The sequence below is a fragment of the Lynx rufus genome, unplaced genomic scaffold, assembly GCF_022079265.1.
Source record: "Lynx rufus isolate CCGP_SWC_20201006 ecotype Redwood Valley unplaced genomic scaffold, mLynRuf1.p SCAF_9, whole genome shotgun sequence".
Lineage (NCBI taxonomy): Eukaryota > Metazoa > Chordata > Mammalia > Carnivora > Felidae > Lynx > Lynx rufus.
This window is the reverse complement of record NW_025814897.1, coordinates 57,597,725-57,616,282: the sequence shown is the minus strand read 5'-3', so window position 1 is coordinate 57,616,282 and position 18,558 is coordinate 57,597,725. Positions and strand designations below refer to the sequence as shown.

The 18,558-nt window shown below is 40.1% G+C and overlaps 1 protein-coding gene across 2 annotated transcripts in view; it reads left to right on the top strand.

Moving 5' to 3' along the window:
• The first annotated feature begins 230 nt into the window (after positions 1-230).
• The window catches only part of POLD3 (DNA polymerase delta 3, accessory subunit), a 50,229-nt gene continuing 31,901 nt past the window's right edge, over positions 231-18,558 (top strand). Inside the window, exons 1-3 of one of the 2 annotated variants that reach the window (XM_047070757.1) lie at positions 231-387; positions 1,690-1,745; positions 11,554-11,656. In XM_047070757.1, coding sequence (XP_046926713.1) covers positions 328-387; positions 1,690-1,745; positions 11,554-11,656 — 219 coding nt within the window. In that variant the 5' untranslated portion in view covers positions 231-327. Of the gene's footprint in view, positions 388-425; positions 445-1,689; positions 1,746-11,553; positions 11,657-18,558 lie in introns of those variants that run through there. The other variant, XM_047070758.1, reaches the window with a different exon arrangement.

Sequence of the window (18,558 nt, the reverse complement as noted above, 5' to 3'; positions counted from 1 at the left end):
AGTGGAAAGGCTGTGATTCCCAGAGGTGAGGTATTTTGCCCTGGGTTAGTCATTAAACTGCAGATGGGAGATTTGAAACCACAGCTCCAAGAACTGCCCTGCCACCTCACGCGCACGCTCTTAGCTCTACACTTCCGCCTGCTCCAACTTACTAGCTCCGCCTACTTGAGCCTGCGCCGTCTCGGACACTAGTTTGACCCTCGGGCGGCCGCCGTAGCGCGTCGGATTCGTTGCTGTGGGAAACGACCCGGGACCTGGGAGGGTGGAAAGACGTTTCCCGCCGGCGGGAGCTGCGGTTGTGGCGGCGGGGCTCAGCGCCGCAGCACCATGGCGGACCAGCTTTATCTGGAAAATATAGACGAGTTCGTCACGGACCAGAACAAGATCGTGAGGAGCTAGGACTGGGGAATGTGGGCATGCGATTGGAGTCTTGGGCCAGGCCAGGTTTGCGGGGGGCCTTGACCCCTCTGTGCGTGGCCTGGTGGGGACTGGCGGAGGGGAGACAAGTCCCCACGCCTCGTGCCCCTGGGCGAGCGAGGACTCGCAGGGGAATTTCTCTGCCGCGCGCAAGTCCGCGTCCCTTGGGTGGGCGTGCTGGGGACTTTGCTAGGAGCCCGGGCTTAGAGGACAGGCGCGGAGGGAGGGGCACTGGTAGATAATAATTGTAAGGCGTTTCTTCACCTGTCTGATAAGGTGGCTGGCGTTTAAAGTCCCAAGTTTACTGTTGAGGAAATTGTGCCTTAATTGGGTTAGGTGACGAATTGTTTAGCCTTTCAACAGTCGATTTCCTCCTCTAGGAAATTTGGTATTAATACTTCATAGGGTTTGAGTAAACGATCAAGTGAGCTGATGAATGTGAATGGATTTTGCAAACCGTGATAATTGAGTGCCTACTGTGAGCTTGGGATATACATGACTGCATTTGATCTTTACAGGACCCACCCAAAGGGCGGTGGAAGTAACCCTAAAAAAAGGAAGTTGAAGCAGACGAGCCACATAACTTCTTGGTAGTTAGTAAGGGTTAGGCAGTTTTCCAACCTACGTCTGTCTCTTTTGCTATTGCTTTCGTCTATGTCTTAATTATTGGAAACTCAGCATTTAGAATTGAAGACTTTGAGAGGTGAGGAGCATACAAGGAAGTGACACATGACGGGAAGTTCAAGGAAGGGTGGAAGGAAAAACAAGGCTTAATGCCTGTAGTTTCCAGTCTAACCCCAGATACAGTATTCATCCACTTTTTTCATTCCTGACCCCTACACCACCTGTGCCTGTTAACGTTTGTATGGCTGCAACTTTCCTTAGAAGTTTATGGTATACACTTCAAAGTAATCTAGCTCCTGGATGAGTTTTAGATATTTATCAGTGGCGGCCACACAAAAGGATGGAATGTGAATAAAGGGCACTAGTAAAACAGAATGTAAGGAAAATGAGAGCTTTTTCTTTGTATATTCAGCCCTTCTTTTTAGACTCTTGCATTAATTAGCCTGTGAAACAAATTTTTTAATATTTGTAAGATAAATATCTCAGTCCTACCTGCCCAGATGGATCGTTCTCGCCAAAACTAGGGTGGCAGCTACTGTAATTTATAAGGCATAATCATCAAAGAGTAGGAATCTCTAGGAGCCCTTGGGACTGACCTGCACTCTGGAGTTATCTAATAAAATGTTAAAAAAAATTTTCTTCTTGTAGGTGACATACAAATGGCTGAGCTATACACTAGGAGTTCATGTTAACCAGGCTAAACAGTAAGTCCAATTTACTAATTTTATTCACTTTGGAATTTTTTGTTTTGTTTTGCTTCACTTTTATTTTATTTAAAAAATTTTTTTAATGTTTATTTTTTGAAAGAGCGAGCACTCGCGCAAGTGAGCATGAGCGGGGGAGGGGCAGAGAGAGAAGGAGACACAGAACCCAAAGCAGGCTCCAGACTCAGCTGTCAGCACAGAGCCTGACACGGAGCTCAAACTCATGAACCATGAGATCATGACCTGAGCCGAAGTCGGATGCCTAACCCGCCTAGCCGACTGAGCCACCCAGGTGCCCCTGTTTTGCTTTGTTTTTAGCTTTACAGTTAGCCTTGAGGTAATTTTTTCTTCCCCTGGAAAATGGGAAAGAGAACTATTTTTTATACTTTTTACTAATTTTGCCTATGATTTAGGAGATAGGTGGACTTACCTACTTATATACAAATGTGTGGTGATACATTTACTGGATTTATTTGTAGTCTTGGCTTCTGATGAACATCACTTTGTCATTTCAAATTTATTAAATGGGCTAGCCAGTTCTGTTTATGTCTCAAATTTATATGCCTGTTATATCTTTGTTACATTTTCACACGTGTTCCTTAGGCCCACATCTGGCTGTTACTGAAGTACTTTCACAATGAGGTCAACAGGTGTTTGATACAGGCTGTGTAACAATATAAGCCTGGGGAGAACTATTTAAGTGAAAGTAAAAAGGGAGTGTTCAGGATGGCACAGGGCATTGTCCTTGAATTTTGCTGTATCACCTTTGCTTGCTGAAACTTGTAGTCCAACTTGAGGCCAAAAGGGAAAAGGCAAGGTTTTGAATTAACTTAAAAATTTCTTAACTTAAAAATGTTGTCTCTGTCCCAAGGGGAGGAATTGGTGAACAGGCTGAGAAAACGTATATTGAATTAAATGCCCATTTAGTTCAGTTTATTCCTAAAGATGGTCTGATTTTTTTCCCCCATTCTTTGAGTCATAGAAGCTTTCTTTGAGTTAGGGAATATTCCATGAGTCTTAGAAAATTCCTGATATATAGAATGGGTCAGTTTGGCTTTATGTGGGCTGCTGTTGGACAGATCTAGAATCTGGTTTTGACTGTGATTTTTATGCCTCCAGGACCTGAAACTCTTGGCCTAGGGATTGATTTGGATTGATTTTGACTCTCTGAGATTTCTGTTGCTAATGCTAGTCAGGCCCAAACCCAAGAGTTTCAGGTAACTTTGAGAATGGACATATATAAGAGTAATTGTTATGGCTACAGATGTTTATGAAATAACTATTACGATATAAGCCTGTTGAGGCTTAAAGGTGCATATTGAGAGCTGGAGATAAAATAAAGTTGCCTGCCGTTTTATTGTAGTTACCTTGATGCTCTGTAATTTTTATAGAATCAGCATACTGTCTAGCCCCTGTCTCTCAAACAACTTCATCCCATGCTACTGTCTACCTCACGTGTTCCTCAAATATGCTGGGTTCATTTCCACCTTTGGACATTTGCACCATTCCTTCTATCTGGAATGCTCTTCTCCCAGCTGTCCTCATCCTTCAAGTTGTAGCTCAAATGTCACATGTTACTTTTTGCAACAACCCTTTATAATGCTCTATCTCAGGTATCCCCACCCTTTCCTAACTTTCTGTCGTATCAATCTGTTAGTTCTTTTCTTCAAAAGAAGAAAGAGATATAAAGAGATATGCTTTATTGAGATATAATTCACATACCATGTAATTCACCCATTGAAAATGTACAACTCGGTAGGTTTTAGTATATTCACAAAGTTATACAGCCATCACTATAATTAATTTTAAAACATTTTCATCACCCTAAAAAGAAACCCTATATCCATTAGCAGTCACTTACCACTTTCTCTCCACTCCTTTCTCATCCCCCCACCCTCTTCTTCCCAGTATTAGGCAACTACTAATATACTCTCTGTCTATAGATTTACTTATTCTGGTAATTTCGTATGAATGGAATCCTGTAATATGTATTCTTGTGTGTCTGGTTTCTTTCACTTAGCACCATGTTTTCAAGGTTTGTCCCTGCATGTATCACTACTTAAGTCCTTCTTAGGGCTGAATAATATTCCATTATATGGCAAGTTAGTTTCCTAAGGCTGACATAACAGAATGCTATGAACTAGGTGGCTTAAAACAACAGAAATTTATCTTGCAGAAGCTAAAAGTCCAAAATTAAGGTGTCAGCAGATGCTCTCTCTGAAACCTGTAAAGAATCCTTCATTCCTTCCTAGATTCTGGCGGTTTGCTGGCAGTCTTTGGCATTCTTTAGCTTATAGCTCCATAACCCCAGTGTCTGCCTTTGCTGTCACATGACATACTTCTTGTGTGTTTATGTCTTCACATGGCCATTGTATAAGGATACCAGTCATACTGAATTGGGAGCCCACCCTACTCCAGTATGACCTCATCTTAACTAATTACATCTGTAAAGATCCTCTTTCCAAAGAAGGTCACATTCTGAGGTACTGGTGGTTAGGACTTCAACATACCTTTTTTTGGGTGAGGGGGACACAATTCAGCCCATAATATTGAAAAAAAATTTTTTTTCATTTTTAGAGAGAATGAGCTTGAGAGCTATGAAGAGGGGCAGAGGGAGAGAGAGAGAGAGAGAGACAGAGACAGAGAGACAGAGACACTCTCAAGCAGGCTCCATGCTCAGTGCAGAGCCTGATGCGGGGACTTGATCCCACGACCCTAGGGTCACATGACCTGAGTCGAAATCAAGAGTCAGATTCTTAACCGACTGAGCCACCCAGGTGCCCCAACCCATAACATACTTAAATAGTACATTTTATCTATCATCGTCAATTGATGGATATTTGGGTTGTTTCCACATTTTGAGTATTATGAATAATGCTACTATGAACATTTGTGTACAGATTTTTGTGTGGACATGTGTATTCAGTTTTTTTGGATATATATACCTATTTCTGGGTCATGTATAACATTTTGAGGAACTGACAAGCTGTTTTTTAAAGTGGCTACACTAATTTAAAATCCCACCAGCAAGGTATGGGAGTTCCAATTTCTCCACATTCTTGCCAACTCTTTTTATCATTTGTCTTTTTTGTTTTAGCCATCCTAGGGTGTGTGAAGTGGCATTATCATGGTTTGATTTGCATTTCCATAATAACTAATAATGTTGATCATCTCATGTGCTTATTAGCCATTTGTGCATCTTCTTAGGAGAAAGATCCTTTCCCCATTTTTTCACTGGGTTGTTTTCTAATCTTTGAGTTATAAAGATTATTTTATATATTCTGGATACAAGACCCTGATCAGATATATGACTTGCAAAAATTTTCTCTCATTTTGTGGGCAGTCTTTGCACTTTTTTGATGGTACTTTTAGAAGCACAGAAGTTTTTGTTGTTGATGAAGCCCAATTTATTTTATCTTTTTAAAAATATTACTTTAAAGTTCTGTGCCCAACCTGGGCCTTGAACTCATGACCCCCCCAGATCAGAAGTCCCATGTTCTACTGACTGAGCCAGCCAAACACCCTTTTTTTTTTTTTTTATCTTTTATTGCTTGTGCTTTTTGCCCAACCCAAGGTCGTGAAGATTTACTTCTATGTTGTATTCTAAGAGTTTTGTAATTTTAGCTCTTACATCAATAATTATCACATATTCAAGGTTTCTACATATGCTTGTTAACATATTAAAAATGCTTTAGTCCTCATAATACGAATACACTGTAGTTTTCAAATTAGGTGTTGGCTCAAGCTAATTTTAAATTCCTTTTTTTAAAAATGTTTATTTATTTATTTTGAGAGAGAGAATCCCAAGCAGCCTCCGTGCTGTCAGCTTGGAGCCCAACGTGGGGCTCGATCTCATGAACTGTGAGGTCATGACCTGAGCCAAAATCAAGAGTCAAATGCTTAACCAACTGAGCCACCCAGGTGCCCCAGCTCAAGCTAATTTTAAATGAAGCACTAAAATGTGTAAATAGGCACTTTTTCTTCCAGGAATCATTTTGTATATGGTGTAAGGAAAGGGTCTAATTTCATTTGTTTGCATGTGAATGTCCAGTTGATCCAGAATTTTACAATTCTTATTACTATCTGACATTTTCTAGGGCGCCCGCCCCAGCTATCATATAAACTCCCATGAAGGTAGAGAACTTGTTTACCATGTTGGTCACTTTTCCAATTACTATTGCTGTATAACAAATTATCCCAAAATTTAACAGCTTGAAACAACCATTTTATTATGTTCATAGATTCTTTTGGCTTAGAATTTGGGCAGGACACAGAATGGTTTATCTCTGCTCCATCACATTTGGTGTTTCAGCTTGGAAGCCTCAGTGGTCGGGGCCTTATCATGTGTGGGCATCTTTATGCACGTGTGGCAGTTGATGTTGGCCATCTGCTGGGACTTCAGCTGGGGCTGTTGATCAGACATTGCATGTGTCTTTCTATGTGGGCTGGGCTTCCTCAGAGCATAGTGTCTCCAGGTGGTTGGACTTCTTTTTTTTTTAATTAAAATTTTTTTTTTAATGTTCATTTTTGAGAGAGAGAGAGAGGGAAGGAGTGGAGTGGGGGAGAGGGAGAGGGGGAGAGGAAAAGGGAGAGGAGAGAGAGAATGAGCAAGGAAGGAGCAGAGATAGAGGAGACACAGAATCCAAAGCAGGCTGCAGACTCTGAGCTGTCAGCAGAGTCCGGTTCTAGGCGCAAACTCACAAACCATGAGATCATGATGTGAGCTGAAGTCAGGCACTTAACGGATTGAGCCACCCAGGCGTGCCCAGGTGGTTGGGCTTCTTACATAGCAGCTCAGGACCCCAAAAGCTAGTGTTCCAACACAAGGCAAAAGCTGATTGCCTTTTCCAACTAACCTCAGAAGTCAGGCAGTGTCATGTCTGCTTTATTCTTTTGGTTAAAATGAATCACTAGCCCTCATATTCAAGGCATGGGGATGGACTCCACCTCTCTATGGGAGGGTGTAGAAGAACATGTGGGGTGGGAGATGTTGTTGTAGCCATCTTTGGAAAATACAGGATGCCACAATCGTCTCTTCAGCGTCTGGCTTATAATATGTGCCAATAAATATTTGTTGAGTGAGTATTAAGCACTATGGTAGATATTTTCACATACATTTATCTCACATAATGTTGTCACAGTCCAATGTGATGGGTGTTATCAACCTCTTATAACAGTTGAGAAAATTGAGACTTAAGTGTCCTGTCATATTTTAAAATTTTATCTATAGGGGAAGCATTTTAAGTATTGGTGAGGGGCCCCTGGGTGGCTCAGTTGGTTAAGCATCTGACTTCTGCTCAGGTCATGATCTCACAGTCTGTGAGTTCTAGCCCTGCATTGGGCTTTTTGCTGACAGCTCAGAGCCCAGTTTGGATCCTCTCTCTGGTCCTCCTCTCTCTGCCGCTCCCCTGCTTGGTGTGTGCGCTCACTCTCTCAAAAATAAATAAAATATTTTTAAGAAGAATCATTTGTGGTACTAAAGGCAGTGACTAGGCATGGATGTTATTGATTTGCTTGGATTTGTTAAAAATTTTTTTAGATGTTTATTCATCTTAGAGCACGAGTGGGGGAGGGGCAGAGAGAGAGGAAGATGCAGAAACGGAAGCAGGCTCCAGGCTCTGAGCTGTCAGCACAGAGCCTAACTCAGGCCTGGAACCCACAAACTGTGAGATCATGACCTGAGCTGAAGTCGGATGCTTAACCTACTGAGTTGCCCAGGTGCCCCGGATTTCTTAAAGGAGTATTTTTTTCATTTCTTATTGTTAGCATTATTTTAGGCTGTGTCATAAAACCGTAAACCTAACAGATTAGCTCTTTCTCATCGTTGATTTAAACAAGATAATTTCAGGGACACCTGTGTAGCTCAGTCGGTTGAGCATGTGATTCTTGATTTCGGCTCAAGTCATGATTGGCTCAGGGTTGTGGATTCAAGCCCTATGTTGGCCTCTGTGCTGAGCATGGAACCTGCTTAAGATTCTCTGTCTCTCAAATTAAAAAAAAACAAAACAACAAGATAATTTCAAGTTGTAAAAGTGCTGTAAAGAATGAAAATAGGTTTGAGGGGCGCCTGGGTGGCTCAGTCGGTTAAGTGTCCAACTTCAGCTCAGGTCATGATCTCACAGTTCATGGGTCCGAGCCCCGCATCGGGCTCTGTGCTGACAGCTCAGAGCCTGGACCCTGCTTTGGATTCTGTGTCTCCCTCTTGCTCTGCTCCTCCCCCACTCATGCTCTGTCTCTCTCTCTCAAAAATAAACATTGAAAAAAGTGGTTTTAAATTTAAAAAAAAGAATTAAAATAGATTTGGGAAGGCATTATAGACTATATACTGTATTCATTCTAGGGAAACTTAAAATGGGAAAGTATAGTTAATCATGTGTAGGGAAGTGTATCGTTGATATCTAAGAGTATTTTGCATATTTTGTCAGTAAAGGTAAAATGTTTGGTGTAATACAGTTAGATAAACATATCTTAGAGACTTAAAAGATATGCAGAAATTATTATTGTATTTGTAAAGATTTTATTTTTAAGTAATCTCTATATCCAACGTGGGGCTCAAACTTACAACCCCAAGATCAAGAGTCACATGCTCTAGTGACTGAGCCAGCCAGGTGCCCCTGGAAATTATTCTTTAATTTTTTTAAAGTTTATTTCTTTTATTTTGAGAGAGACAGAGACAGTGTGAGTGGGAGACAGGCAGAGAGAGAAGGGGAGAGAATCCGTGCTGTCAGCACAGAGCCCAACTTGGGGCTCGATTTCACGAACTGTGAGATCTTGATCTGAGCCGACATCAAGAGTCAGACACTTGACTGACTGCGCCACCCAGGCACCCCTGAATAGGGCACATTTTTGTCCTCGGGGAGCTTATAGTCTAGTGGGGATGGCAGATATATAATGAAGTAGTTAGAATATAGTGTGATAAGTGCCCTAATAGGTATGGCATAGGTTCTGTTAGAACTTAGAAGGCAGGGATACCCTGCTAGCCTAGGTGGTATTAGGGAAGGCTTCATACAGGAGATGATAACTGAGCTGCTGTCTTGATGAGGAGTTAGGTAGATGAGGTCTGAGAAGAGCATTCTAGGCAGATAGAGGGCATACCAAAGAGCAAGGGGGAACTGCAGAGTGTTTCCTAAGGTTGAAAATAGTGAGTGTGGGAGAATGGTGAGAGATACAGGGGCCAGAACAAGAAGGGTCTTACCTGTCATTGCTAGAGTGTTGGAGTCAATCCTTAGGGGCTAGGAAAAGACTGAGAACTTTGGAACAAAGAGTAAGATTTCAGACAAGAGTATCCAATTACCTTTCAACATCACTTATTGACTAATAGGCATTTCAGATTTAACATGTCTCTAAACCCAGCTCCTAATTTCTCCCCCAACACCTATTTTTCCCCATCTCAGTGAATGACAACTTTATTCTTTGAGCTGCTTAGTCCAATCATCTTTGACTCCTTTCTCTCATACCCCACAGTCAATCCACCAGCAAATTCTGTTGTTTCTTCCTTTAAAATGTACCCAGAATTCACCCATTAATCACTACCTCCATTGCTAACGTCCTGGTCTGAGCCCACCATCACCTCTAGCCGGGATTACTGCAGTAGCCTCCTCACTAGTCTCTCTGCTTCCTCCCTTTCCCCTCAACAGTATATTCTCCACACAGCAGTGAGGAATCCTTCTAAAAGGTGAGATCCTGTTATTTCTGTTCTAAAGCTTCTAATGACTTCCGTGCTTAAAGTCCTACGTAGGGTCATAAAGCCCTGCAAGTCTGACACCACTCTTCTTCCTCCACACTTGCCTCTTTTCTGTTCTTGAACTTTGCTTACTTATATTCTTGCCTCAGGGCCTTTACATTTTTAGTCTGTCTGCCTGGAACATTTTTCCCCAAGATATCCACGTTGGTGGCTCCCTTACTTTCACGAAGGGTTCTGCTATGAGGTCTTCCCTAATCATCTTATATAAAATCACAGAACTTCTCAGGCTAGTTATATTCTCCTTACCTTTATTTTTTTTTCATAGATTCACTACTGTCTGACATATATTTACTTATTTGTTAGTTTATTGTTTGTCTTTCTTTTCTACAGCGTAAGGGTAGGGATTTGGACTCCTCTGTTCACTGCTCTATCCTCTAGAAATAGAACATAAAGTAAAATTTTGTTGACCAGATGATTTGCATTTTTAAAGCTTCACCATGGTGGCCTTGTGGATAATGAATGGGAAAGGGGCAGGGCAGAATTAACACTTGAAATAGTCCAGTTAAGAGATTTGGGGCCTGGAGTCAAGAATTACTTAGGAGGAAGACCTAATGAGATCTGGTAACTCACTAGACCGGGAGAAGTGAAGGATAATGATTCCAGATTTCTGGTTTGGGTGGTTTGAGCGGATGATGTTGTTGTTAGGAATAAATGAAACCATGGGGGTGAATGAAATAGACCAAAATGAGAATATGTAGTTAGGTGACCAACCATCCTGGTGTGCCCAGGACTGTCTGTCTGTTTTAACACTAAAAGTTCATGTCTCAGGAAACCCCTCAGATCCAGGCACACCCAGATCATTGGTCACTCTAATTTTTAGAGGGAAAAGATAGCTGACAGCAGAACTCCAGCAGCATGGAATAGGAGGAGGTGGTCAAGTCTGTGCAGGAAATGGGGCAGAGGCAGTTGAAAGGGTAGCAGGAGACTCAATGGGGCATGGGATCATGGAAGCTAAGAGAGCAGATGCTTCAAGAAGAGTGGTCAACAGTATAGGTTGAGTTTCCCTTGGAACTTTTGAGTATTTAGCTGTCTTTGGCAGAAGTGTGACATATCAGAGGCACAGTAAATGTTTCTTGAAATAAAAGACACAAATGCTATGCCTCTGTTGTTGTTTTTGTTAAATTCTTTTGTTAAACTAAGTTAAGGGGAGTCAACTTTGGATACTTGCTGGGGCATAAAGATAAAAATTAGTTTAGGGATACTACTAAAAGCAACATTGGGGCGTCTGGGTGGCTCAGTTTGTTAAGCATCTTACTTCAATTCAGGTCATGATTTCACGGTTCATGAGTTTGAGCCCCGCACCAGTCTCTGTGCTGATAGCTCAGAGCCTGCAGCCTGCTTAGGATTCTGTGTCTCGCTTTCTCTCTTCCCCTCCCCCATTCATGCTCTGTGTCTCTCTAAAAAATAAATAAATAAAAAAAAAAACATTAAAAGCGATTTTATTTCTACATTGAGTGGCAATTTCAGGTTAATGAATATTCTGAATACTGGGCAGTGTGAGTAAGCTGTTACATTCTGCAGTTCTGAAACAGTATTGTGTCTGAGCGAACATAAAATTTGAATTTCAGAATGAGACACTTATGATCATCTACATAGTGGTTCTTACTGTTTTAGAGTAATCCCTTTGAGAATCTATTAACCCTGAACTGTCTCCTTTCAAAAACACATGTGTATCTTGCTTTCAGTTTAGGGAGTGGAGGGTTAGAGATGGCCACAAGAATCCCAGGCTAAGAGTAACCGATTCCCCTCGTTTTATATCTTAGGGTTAAGAGGCCTAGAAAAATTAACTTATCCAGGATAGTTAGTGACTGAACTTTTTCTTGATTCACTGTTGTATCCATTGTGTGTTGTTGTTACTGTGCCAACTCCATACAAGTTGATCCAAACCTGTATGTCCTGTTTAAAGCCCATTTTTTTTAACTCTCTGTCTATGGGATGGATCAAAATATTCTGTAAAAATTTGATGGACCGTCAGATTTTATATATTTAACTCTTAAGTCATGAATTAAGAGTTGATGGGGTAAAAACTTACTAATAATGACTTATGCCTTTTGTTTGGAACAGGATGCTGTATGATTATGTTGAAAGGAAGCGAAAGGAGAATTCAGGAGCCCAGCTGCATGTCACCTATTTAGTGTCTGGCAGTCTCATTCAGAATGGACATTCTGTAAGTTGTCAGAATCTTATGAGCTGGAGTATGTTTGGGTTATAAACCATGTTACATAACATAACACAAGGGAAAACAGTAGGATTCAGTATTACGGAAATTTTAAAGGGAAACTTCAAGATGCTGATTATTTTGGATTTTTAGACTGAACCTAAAACTCTAAGTTTGGGTAATATCTTGGCTGTGATGCAGAGAGAGTATCATGATTATTCAGTTTTCCTAGGCAACAAGATTAGGAGACTGCTCTGCTATTCCTTTCTTCCTCTTCAAAGTGTACTGGGGACAGTGATGGTTAATTTTCATCCTGTTCAGATGTCCAGCCACAACTTGGGTGTTCAGAAAGTCCAATTTTATTTATTTTTAAACTGAGTTTGATTTCAGTTTAAAATTTTGAAAAATTTCATTTTGGTAGGCTTATGTCTGAGTGGCTGAGGGACAGAGGTGTTAATAGGGGACCGAGCTAATGCAGTGCAGAAGCATAGGCCAGGAACACCTTTATTCTCTATCTATTTATAGTCCCATCTGGTATCTGGTCATTCATCAGCACAGGTCACTGCTGTGTTTTTATCATCCAGAGCACAAAGCTTTTTCAGGTCTGCTGACTTCTCTTAGCTACTTCCCTGTCCCTCTTGAGGGCTCAAGGATCATTCTATTACTGTCATGCCTGGATGAGGGCATCAGAAGCTCTGCTGAGATAACTCGTTCCTTCTTCTTCACTAGACTGATCCTTGGGCACTTTGATAACTTCTCCTCTCTGTCTTCCTCCCAAAAGTAAGGGACACCTTTTCTGTTCTCACTTCCCCAAATCTCGAATCTGAAAGTTCTTTTGCTTCCACTACCACCACCATCAGCTCCATAGAACTTAGCCCAAGGATTAGATTTCCTGCTCAGATATCCACTATTGTTGAAGTTTTTCTCTTTCTTTTGACTTTCCCTTAGAGCCCTCGGCTCAGAAAAGCCTGATTTATCAATATATTGACTGGGGTCATCTTGTAGCAAGAGTCCCAAGCATGTGAAATTTAAAACTTGGGGTGCCTAGGTGGCTCAGTCGGTTGAGCATCCGACTTTGGCTCAGGTCATGATCTTGCAGTCTGTGAGTTCAAGCCCTGCGTTGGGCTCTGTGCTGACAGCTCGGAGCCTAGAGCCTACTTCGAATTCTGTGTCTCCCTCTCTCTCTGCCTCTCCCCAACTCATGCTTTGTCTCTGTCTCTCTCTCTCTCTCTCTGTCAAAAATAAACAAACATTAAAACTAGATTGGCAATTTAGTAATTTATAAGGAGAAACAACTGCTATGGGATCAGATCCTTATATTCTGTGACCAGCATATTCTTTCCTTATTGGTAAGCTATTTGGCAAGCCAGGTGATAACAAGGTGTTTATAAGTGTAGACAGAATCAGATGTCATTATATATCAGAAACACAAAATTAAGCAGACCTGATTTATTTGCTTTCAGAAATAAACCTGCCACTAGAATCCTTTCCACACATAGCTTTAGCGTGAATACTGCCCAAGTTTGCATCTGAATGTCTTCTTTCCTTTTGTTTCTAGGTTTAACTAACCCCCCCTCTTTCTTTTCTTTTGTTTTTTCTATAAGGCAAAGCCCTTTTATTTATTTATTATTTTTTTTAATGTTTATTTTTTGAGAGAGAGACAGAGACAGAGTGCAAGCAGGGGAGGGGCATACAGAATCTGAAGCAGGCTCCAGCCACTGAGGTGTCAGCACAGATCCTGATGCGGGGCTCGAACCCACGAATTGCAAGAATATGACCTGAGCCAAAGTCAGACACTCAACTGACTGAGCCACCCAGGCACCCTGCCCCCCTCTCTTTCTTTAATTAGTTGTTGCCTTCAATCATGACCCCTTGTGTCATGTCAATTTTTTTTATTTATCTTTTTATTTTAGAGAGCATGAGCGGGGGAGAAGGGCAGAGAGAGAGAGAGAATCTTAAGCAGGCTCCATGCCCAGCACGGAGCCCAACATGGGGCTAGATCCCATGACCCTGGGATCATGACATGAGCCAAAGTCAAGAGTCGGATACTCAACTGACTGAGCCACCCAGGTGCCCCTTGTCTTACCAGTTCTTTACCTTAGAATAATTGTGTTCCTTTTTTTTTATTATTACTATTTTAATGTTTATTTATTTGTGAGAGAGAGACAGAGTGTGAGCAGGGGAGGGGCAGAAAGAGAGGGAGACACAGAATCGGAAACAGGCTCCAGCCTCTGAGCTGTCAGCACAGACACCAATGCAGGGCTCAAACTCACAGACCGTGAGATCATGATCTGAGCTGAAGTCGGATGTTTAACCGACTGAGCCACTCAGTCACCCCTTGTGTTCCTTTAAAGCAGTGGTTTTTATTCTTTTTTTTTGATCACTGATTCCTTTGAGAATCTGAAAGAAAAATATGTATGTTGACATATTCATAAAATTTTGAGTGAGATCATGACCTGAGCTGAAGTCAGATGCTTAACCTACTGAGCCACCCAGGCACCCCACCCCTGTGTCCATCTTAAGAGGAACCCACTGAGTGGGACGAGGTGGCCGAGTGGTTAAGGCGATGGACTGCTAAGAGGAACCCACTGAATCAGACCTCTACCCTGGTATGCATTGTTTAGCATAAGCAAGTTGGCATTTCAACTGCCAGTATCCCCTCAGGCAGCTTTAGCCACACTGAACTCTCTAGGCCATCCACATTTTCTCCGGAAGGTACCCATTTTTGTTTGTAGGGCCTTACTTAGAAAGTTGCATAAGTTTGAGTGGTTAATTCCTAATGCTGCTTTTCTAATTAGCTCTATAATTTTTTTGGTACAGTTTTACAGAACCTAACATTTTTCGGAATGACTTTTTTTTTTTTTTTAAATGTTTGTTTATTTTTGATAGAGTGAGCGAGAGAACAAGTTGGGGAGGAGCAGAGAGAGGGAGACACAGAATCCGAAGCAGGCTTCAGGCTCTGAGCTGTCAGCACAGAGCCCAACATGCGTCTCGAACCCAAGATCATGACCTGAGCCGAAGTTGGACACTTAACCAACTGAGCCACCCAGGCACCCTGACCTTTGTTTTTTTAAGGAGAAAATGCATTATGAAAACATACTAATATACCCAGTTTATAAAAATTACACTTTTGAAAAAAAAATTAGTTGATTTTATACTGCTTTTTTCTCTTATGTTATATGAGTTTTGGTAGTTCCTAACATTCATAAATATGTTAAAATACTGAAAAATATTTGCTTTAGTAAAGCAAAACTATCTTTAATATGATTACCAAAAACAGGTTAAGATTTCTTTGCAGTTCCTTTTGTCTGTAGGATATATCTTACTAGGGATGCACAATCAGCTAGTATTTTATTTTTTTATTTTTTATTTTTATTAAAAGCTTATTTGTTTTGAGAGAGAGAGTGTGTGAACAGGGGAGGGGTGGAGAGAGAGAATCCAAAGCAGGCTCTGAGCTTTTAGTGTAGAGCCCGAGGTGGGGCTTGATCTCACAAACTGAGATTATGACCTGAGCCAAACTCAAGAGTCAGATGCTTAACCAACTGAGCCACCCAGGCACCCCAATCAGCCTGTGTTTTAGAGTCACTTGCAATAACTTCTCTCTGTGGATAAGCCACCAATTAAGTATCTAGTTAAATTCAAATTTTTTCCCACTTTGAATTTTTAGGTTCCCTACTTTTCCTGACAGGTAATTATTTTAATAGATTCTGCTTCTATTCCGTTGTTGTTGTATATATTTTTAATATATACAAATATATATTCTATTACTCCCCCCTCCCTTTTTTTTAAGAGAGAGAGTGCAAGTGTTGGGGAGAGGGGCAGAGGGAGAGAGAATCTTAAGCAGGCTGCACGTTCAGTGCGGAGCCTGACATGGAGCTTGATCCCACAACCTTGGAATCACAGCCTGAGCTGAAATCGAGTTGGATGCTCAACTGACTGAGTCACTTAGGTGCCCCTTTATTACTCCCTTTCTTAGATAAAAGTTTTCATACTATACTCCCTATTTTACATTTTGCTTTTTTACCTACAGTAGACCCTGAACATTATTCCATAGCAGTTATAGAAATATTCCTTTTTTTTTTTAAGTTTGTTTATTTATTTACTTAAGCAATCTATACACCCAACATGAGGCTTGAATTCATGACCTGGAGACCCAGAGTCACATGCTCTTTCAACTGAGCCAGTCAGGCACCCCAAAATATTCCTCATTCCTTATTACAGCCACCTGATGCTACATTGATAATACTTTAGGTTTTTCAACAGTCCCTTATTGATAGTTTTTGGAGTTATTTACAATACATGGCCTTTACAAATTGTGCTATAGTTAACGTGTGTGTGTGTTTTGTTTTTTTTTTTTTAATATTTTTGCCACTTTTAAGGTTGCGTTTCCTAGGATTGTTAGGATGCGTATGTATTTTTGTTGGGTAATTGCCAAATACTTCTCCATTTTTCATTCCTACCAGTAATGTATGAGAGTCCCTTTTCTATATAATGCATGTTGTCATATGTTTCGGGGTCATTTGTGTTTCTTTTCCTATGAATTGTCTTCATACCTCTTGCCTATTTTTTCTAAAGGAGTTTATTTCCTCTATTTTAGAAGCTATATATTAACCCTTTGTGATATGAGTTGCAGGTATTTTTCCCACTTTATCATTTCTCTTTGTACTTTGGCTTAAAGTTTATTTTTGTCATCTAAAAATTGTACATTTGTTAGTTTTTATAGATTATTTAAATTCTTCTTATTGTTTATAGTTAGGAAACTTTTCCTCATTCTCATATCACTTTATAGTAGAATTTATCTGTTTATAGAAGAATTCACCCATATTTTCTACTAGTATATGTATGGTTTTATTCTTTACACTTAAATCTCTGCTTGGTTTAGAATTTATTCTAATCTGTGAGAGACAGATCCAATTTTTATTTGGTTCCATATGATTATATATTAATTCTCTTTACAAAACTTACTAAGAGGTTCTTTTACTCACACTATTTGAGATGCTGTGTTCATTTTCTTGTGTTTATTTTTCACTTTTAAAATTTAGCTTTATTCAAAGGAGCACCTGGGTGGCTCGGTTGGTTAAGCGTCCAACTCTTGATTTTGACTCAGGTCATGATCTCACAGTTCATGAGATTGAGCCCCACATCGGGCTCTGTGCTGACATCATGAAGCCTGCTTGGGATTCTCTCTCTCCCCTGTCTCTGTCCCTCCCTGGCTCGTACTGTCTCTATCTCAAAAATAAATATACTTAAAAAAAATGGAGTTTTATTCTAATACGTTAATACTAATGCATGCCTGATAACCTAGTGATAATTCATAAGTTTAAGAGTTCACAACATTTTTAGAAAGTACATAATGTTAACATTCAAATAAGGCGTTATAGAAAATTTTGTGAAGAATGAAATGTTTACTATAATCCTTAAAAGCCTTGGTCCATTTTGAAAGATCAACATTGAAGTTTTAAAAATCAGAAGGAAGGAAAGTAAGTTTTTTTCCTCCACAAAATACATAAGAACCACTTGCTGGCATTCGTATTTTGAGTGCCTGGAATAAAATGGGCTACATTTTCAAAGGCAGTTTATAACAGCTTGTACAAGGACTTGTTTCACTTGATTTAGCACCAAGTACATTAAGAGTAAATACACCATTCAAGAGTCATGTTTCTCCTCTAGCTCTCATATGCCCCACAGGACGTAAGCAAGCATCCTTGTTACCCCACTAAGGGATCAAATCATTTTCATTTTAATATGGCAACTCAGATTATACTCACCGGTAGAGTTTCTTCCTGCCAAATAACAGTGGCCATAACTATGGCAGTGAATGCTAGCAGGTGTCAACTTCTTTGATTAGGAATAAAGAACTCAGTCAGCAAACTCAGTTATTTTTTGGTCTTTTTCAGCCTGTCATGTAAATGCTTTTAATTGCTATAGCTGTTTACTAATTATGATTGTTATATATATCAAGGGAATTTTCCTCAAGCATACATGATCTATTTCTGTTTCCTTGTGCCATGGGTTTTCTTTTATTCTTCTTCTTGTAATTAATTTATTAATTACAAGGCAGATCTTACATTTTGTTTACAAAGCAAACTAGCAAGTAGATCCTAAAGCACAAATTTTTAAACTCAATAACATTTGAAAACATAAGACTTTACTTACATTTTCTGTTGAAAATTCAGCTTTGGTGTTTTTGCAAGAACTTCTGTCTGTTTCTGATGTAAATCATCCCTCAGTGCACATGTATTTTCAAAAGAACAGTCTTAGGAAAATGAACTTTCTTATGTGCTAATTAATACTTTTTTTAGTAAATTGAAAATTCGAGTAAACTGAAGGTATGTTTAATGACAAAATAAATACAGCATATGTGACTAGTTTATAAGTGTCTTAGTGTATAGGTAGCAGTGAATTTGCATCCTGCAACTAATCTGTAAATCCAGTTTTTTTTTTTCTTGGAATTTTATAGACATAATATCTCACAAAGCCATATACCACAGTGCTGAAGATGCTTTTTTTTTTTTTGCATCAGTCTATGCAAAAGCCCCTTATAAGATACTTTCCCCAAATAATATGGAATTTTTTTGTTTCTTTTCCATAAAGTAAGAAAACTTTATCAACCACTTATTCTTCTGAACAAATGTTAGGTTACTACCAATTGCTTTTTTAATTTGCTCTAAAAGATTTTTTTTAGGGCCGCCTCGGTGGCTCAATCAGTTAAGCATCCGACTCTTGATTTTGGCTCAGGTCTTGATCTCATGGTTTGTGGGTTCAAGCCCCACTTCTGGCTCCGTGTTGACAATGTGGAGCCTGCCTGGTATCCTCTCTCTCTGCCCTTCCCCACCTCATGCATGGGTGCTTTGTCTCTCTCTCTCAAAAATAAATAAACTTAAAAAAAACATTAAAAACGTTTTTGTTTT